The following is a 5566-nucleotide window of genomic DNA, read 5'->3' on the forward strand; positions in this document are numbered from 1 at the left end:
AAGGGAGAAAGAGAAGGAAGGAAGGAAGGAAGGAAGGAAGGAAGGAAGGAAGGAAGGAAGGAAGGAAGGAAGGAAAGAAAGAAAGAGCAACATGCCAAAAAATTTTGTTTATGCCTTTTAAAAAAAAACCTTACAATATAGTTCATATCACCAAAAATCACTGTGATGGAAGCCAGTGATGGTACGTGAAGCAGAAATGGCAAGAGAGAGACAATCATACAATCACACCCAGAGAGAGAGAGAGAGCAAAGAAGGCAGCTGTGAGAGAGAGAAAAAAATCTCATCGGGGTGCTGCAATAGAGCACCCCACAACTGCATCTGCCAGAATTAACTCTAGAGGAAACATTGAAATAGCAATACGTTCACCGCTTCGGTGAACATATATATATATACACACGTATATAGATGATGGAAGGTTTAAGTTGCTGAATTGCTTAATCTCCCACCCCAATGCTTCTTCTTCTTCTTTTTCTAATAGTAGTAGTAATAGTAATAGTAATAGTAATAATAATAATAATAATAATAATAATAATAATAATAATAATAATAATAATAATAATAATAATAATAATAATAATAATAATAATAAAAAATAAAAATAAAAATACAGATTGGGCTATCCAAGTGGCACAACTGTAGGAACCTTTCACTTTAAATTTGAAATTAAAAAAAAAAAGGTATAACTCAAAACTAAACTAAAACTTTATGCTAAATAAAGGCAGTTACTGGGGCAATTTTTGCAACTGGAAAAGAAGTCAAAAGTCCCTTATAAACAGGGTAAGACACCCCAACCCCCGCCATATACAGTAAATGCACTGCAGAATGAATAAACACCCAATAAACCAGTGGTGGGATTCAGCCAGTTCGCACCGGTTCGGTAGAACCGGTAGCTAATTTTTTGTTGCCCAGGCCCAGAATGGACTTCCGGAAGCAGCATCCATGTAGAGAACCGGTTGTTCGCAGATTTGAATCCCACTGCTGAAATAAACCCACCGCAGAAAGAGCAACGTCCAACGTTAGAAGCAACAGTAAACAAAGCAGGAACACACACCGTGCACACTTTTGAACACACACAAAGGTGAGATGACACAAGGAAGGAGACCGCGTGGAGAAGGAAGTCAAGAAAGTGAGTTTGGGGAAAGCCGAGGTCCCAAGAGGGGGAAAAAAATTCAAGAAGGGGGTAAAAAATGGTGGAACAGGAAGATAGCACTTCAAAGAAGTGAGGTGTGGCTTGGATACAATTCCTTGTTCTTCATGTCACCTATGTCAGGGGTCCTCAACCTTGGGCACTTTAAGACTTGTGGACTTCAAATCCCAGAATTCCTCAGCCAGCTTTGCAAATATAATCGTTGGGACTTCAACCCAACTAGTGTACCACGGTCTGTGAACCCAGTTTAAATTTTCCTGCTGACTCATGAGCACTAGAGAGCTGCATTAACACAGCATAAGACAGCTGGGAGGGACCTTGGAGGCCCTATAGTCCAACCCCCTGCTCAAGCAGGAGACCCTACGCCATGTCAGACAAGTGGTCTGTCCAGTCTCTTCTTGAATGCCTCCAGTGATGGGGCACCACAAGCCGTTCCACGGCTTGATTGTTCTCGCCATTGTGACATTTCTCCTTGGTTCTAGATTGCTTCTCTACTAGGTTAGTTTGATTGCACTGGTTCTTGTCTTGACTTCTGGTGTTTTGCCCCCCTCATCTTTGTGGCAGCCCCTCAAATATCCTCAAGAGTTGTAGGAGGGGAGAATAGGACGGGGCAATGGATGCAAGCGTATTCCCTATGGGGAGCTTCAGGGAGCACCGGGTTTGGGGGCAGGAGGCCTCAAAGTTGAGGAGGAAGTGAGGAGACAGATGGAGATGATGGAAGACAGAGCAGAGCGGAGCAAGCAAGCATGAGTTGAAGGCGCCAAGCAAGACAAGGACTTACCTATCAACACCTCCCACTTCCCGCTGGCTTGCGTCACTTCGTAGGCGCAGCGCATCTCGCTCAGAGCAACCCCGCCCAGGATGAAAACGATGAGGCGAGGACCGCTTCGGTATTCCCCGGGAGCCTTGTTCTTGTGCCAGTGTCCGTAGCGGGCACTGAAGACCAGGATGAAAAGGAAAAGAAAAGAAAAAAATTAGATCACGATTTGGAAGAGACTTGGTGGCGCAGCAGTTAGAATGCAGCATTGCAGGCAAACTCTGCCCACCGCCAGGAGTTCGATCCTGACCGGCTCAAGGGTGACTCAGTCTTCCAAGGTCGGTAAAATGAGAACTCAGATTGTTAAGGGGCAAGATGCTGACTCTGTAAACCGGTTAAGAGAGGACTGTAAAGTACTGTGAAGCAGTATATAAGTCTAAGTGCTATTGCTACTGCTACTGCTACTGCTGTCTGTCTGTCTGTATCTCTATCTCTATCTAATCTATATATCTATGTATCTATGTATCTATGTATGTATCTATGTATGTATCTATCTATCTATCTATGTATCTATCTATGTATCTATCTATGTATCTATCTATCTATCTATCTATCTATCTATCTATCTATCTATCTATCTATCTATCTATCTATCTATCTATCTATCTATCTATCTATTTTACAAACAAATAAACAAGCAAAAATGTCCACAAACATTCTGTGCTTGCAGGCCTCCAATTCAGACTTAGTTTAACTTAGACCTAATTAAGTTTAATCTAGGCTTCATTTAAACCTAATTATGCTTCCCTAGACCCGATACCAGACAGGGCACTCCCTTCTTACCTGACTGCTGTAGTGCTGAAGGAAGCAGCTGACCGGGTGGAGATGCATGGGTAATGTTTGGTGTCCAGTTTGTCCTCCACAGCATCCTAGAAATAAGTATGTAAGTAAGTAAGTAAGTAAGTAAGTAAGTAAGTAAGTAAGTAAGTAAGTAAGTAAACAAATAAACAAACAAATGAAGGAAGGAAGAAAGAAAGAAAGAAAGAAAGAAAGAAAGAAAGAAAGAAGGAAAGAAGGAAAGAAGGAAGGAAGGAAAGAAGGAAAGAAAGAAAGAAAGAAAGAAAGAAAGAAAGAAAGAAAGAAAGAAAGAAAGAAAGAAAGAAAGAAAGAAAGAAAGAAAGAATTTGCACATCTGGAGCTCCTGCAAGTGATCAATAGTGTGTATTAGACACAAAGCAAAGAGGTCCATGCATTCAAGAGCTATCCTTCATTACGAACCTCCATGATGTCTTTGACCACCGGAGTCCATCGAGAGAGCTGGTAGGTCTGTTCACTGATACGTTCCTTCCGTTCTGGCTTGCTTCTACGACGTAAGGTCGACTGGACGCAAGAGAGAGAGAAAATAGATTCAGAGGATGTTCACCAGGCTTATACACATGGAAGAGTAAACTGGAGCCTTCTAGCTTTGGGGACCTGTGTAAGATTGGAGATGCTGGGAGCTGAACCTCAAAAACTAGAAGATACCAACCTCTAGTTACAAGAACTTCTCTCCATCTACCCTGTGGTCCTCTCTCTCATCTGTAACGCTTAGCCATTTAGAAGAGAATAAAGTTGAACTGTGGGATCCCTGGTGCTTCCCGAGCTTGGTGGTTTTCTTGCAGACGTTTCATGACCCAACTAGGGAACATCATCAGGGCTAGAAGGCAGTGGGGCACAAGGAGTGGAGGTGAAGAAGGAAGGTGGGGACGAGGAGGAGGACTGTGGGGTCCTTGGTGGTCTCTTAGCTGGCAGACATTTCATGACCCAATTAGGTAACATCATCAGTGTCAGAAGGGAAAGAAAGCAAACTCCATTCCCCTCTCGCACTGATGATGTTCCCTAGTTGGGTCATGAAACGTCTGCAGGAAAACAACCAGGCTCGGAGAGCACCAAGGACTTAGCCATTTGCTAAACAGATAATTCTGGTTTTTCTTTTTTATGGAAGTGTAAGTTACAAAGGTAACTGCCATACATACAGTACATACCAGGCTCTCAAGATATCAACTACCCTGAAAGTCTAACTGCTACCATTGCAAAAAAAATATTGTTTAATTACAAGCTTGAGAGATACTTACCCCAAAGATGCTTTTTCACGAGGCAACTGGACTTTCTTGTTTTTCTTTGAAGTCATTTCGCTTCTCGTCCAAGAAGCTTCTTCAAGCTCTTACTGGATGGTGAGGAATGGAAGAGCTGAAGAGTCAGAGCTGAAGAAGCTTCTTGGATGAGAAGTGAAATGTCTTCAAAGAAAAACAAAACAGTCCAGTTGCCTCGTGAAAAAGCATCGTTGGGATAACTATGACCTGGATGACTGAGACTCTCCATAGACATTAAGAGATACGTTGTTTCCCAAGGAGTAGGTGGAACCTTTCTTGGTTCCATAGACCAAAAGACCCTTGAATTGACAGTTGAGTTCTCCTTCAACTATTCCCAAGTCTGGAATAAGAGTCCTAGCAACAGATACCTGAAACTATGGTCAAACACAAGAGAAAGCCTTGGGGACCTTAGAAGAAGGTGCCAAGCAATACAATGGAGCCTGCTGGTAGACTTTGTTCTACCACATCATAATAATAATAAAGTTGAAAGGGACCTTGGAGGTCATCTAGTCCAACCCCCTGCTCAGGCAGAAACCCTACACCATTTCAGACAAATGGCTGTCCAATCTCTTCTTAAAAACTTCCAGTGTTGGAGCATTCACCACTTCTGGAGGCAGGTTGTTCCATTGGTTAATTGTTCTAACTGTCAGGAAGTTTCTCCTTAGTTCTAAATTGCTTCTCTCCTTGATCAGTTTCCACCCATTGCTTCTCGTCCTGCCTTCAGGCACCTTGGAGAATAGCTTGACTCCCTCTTCTTTGGGGCAGCCCCTGAGATATTGGAAGACTGCTATCCTGTCCCCCCTCATCCTTCTCTTCGTTAAACTAGACACACCCAATTCCAGCAACCGTTCCTTATATGCTTTGGCCTCCAGTCCCCTAATCATGTTTGTTGCTCTTCTCTGTACTCTTTCTAGAGTCTCAGCATCTTTTTTACATCGTGGTGATCAAAACTGGATGCAATATTCCAAGTGTGGCCTCACCAAGGCCTTGTAAAGTGGTATTAGTTCTGCTTCTGCTTCTTACTTCCACAGTTGGGACCAAGCTGTCCAAGCAGAGCGTGGATTGACCTGGTCACTTCTCCAGAGCTTTTGAAAGAACGTGGCAGGACTTACGTCTGTTATGATGGGCACCCCAAGGTGTGCCATATTCGTGATGATCTCACTGTCCTCAGGAGGGATCTGAGCATGCTGGATCAGCTTGTTCAGGTTCTCCTCGGTGATCCCTGGGGGAGGGAGAGACCAAGCATACATGTTCTAGGAGAGGGAGTCGGCACACATGCATGCCAACAAACAACCGTTGAGTGGCCCGTTTTCAAGTGAAGAAGAGAACAACGTCAACACAACGTCGCGATGGGTCAGACACGACTTCGCAACTAGCAACAACAACCAATTTCCCTCCCAGGGACCCATGGAAGCAAAGGATTGGGAAAATGCACACCACATATCCTCAGGTCTCCCCAATGGCTTTGAGCCTAAATAAGAGTCTTTCCTTACCGTTCTTGAGAATGATGTACAGTAAGATGATCCGGAT

The 5566-nt window shown here is 43.5% G+C and overlaps 1 protein-coding gene across 1 annotated transcript in view; it reads right to left on the reverse strand.

The window, feature by feature from the left end:
• Nucleotides 1-1928: 1928 nt before the first annotated feature.
• Nucleotides 1929-5566, reverse strand: part of STXBP1 (syntaxin binding protein 1) — a gene marked incomplete at its 3' end in the record, with an annotated part of 15777 nt that continues 12139 nt past the window's right edge. Inside the window, exons 14-18 of the mRNA XM_015828386.1 lie at nucleotides 5530-5566; nucleotides 5149-5258; nucleotides 3183-3284; nucleotides 2748-2833; nucleotides 1929-2083 (exon numbers count right to left, since the gene is read on the reverse strand). Coding sequence (XP_015683872.1) covers nucleotides 1929-2083; nucleotides 2748-2833; nucleotides 3183-3284; nucleotides 5149-5258; nucleotides 5530-5566 — 490 coding nt within the window. The remainder of the gene's footprint in view (nucleotides 2084-2747; nucleotides 2834-3182; nucleotides 3285-5148; nucleotides 5259-5529) is intronic.

Source organism: Protobothrops mucrosquamatus, unplaced genomic scaffold (genome assembly GCF_001527695.2).
Source record: "Protobothrops mucrosquamatus isolate PMUCROS unplaced genomic scaffold, P.Mucros_1.0 scaffold4447, whole genome shotgun sequence".
NCBI classification, from domain to species: Eukaryota; Metazoa; Chordata; class Lepidosauria; order Squamata; family Viperidae; genus Protobothrops; species Protobothrops mucrosquamatus.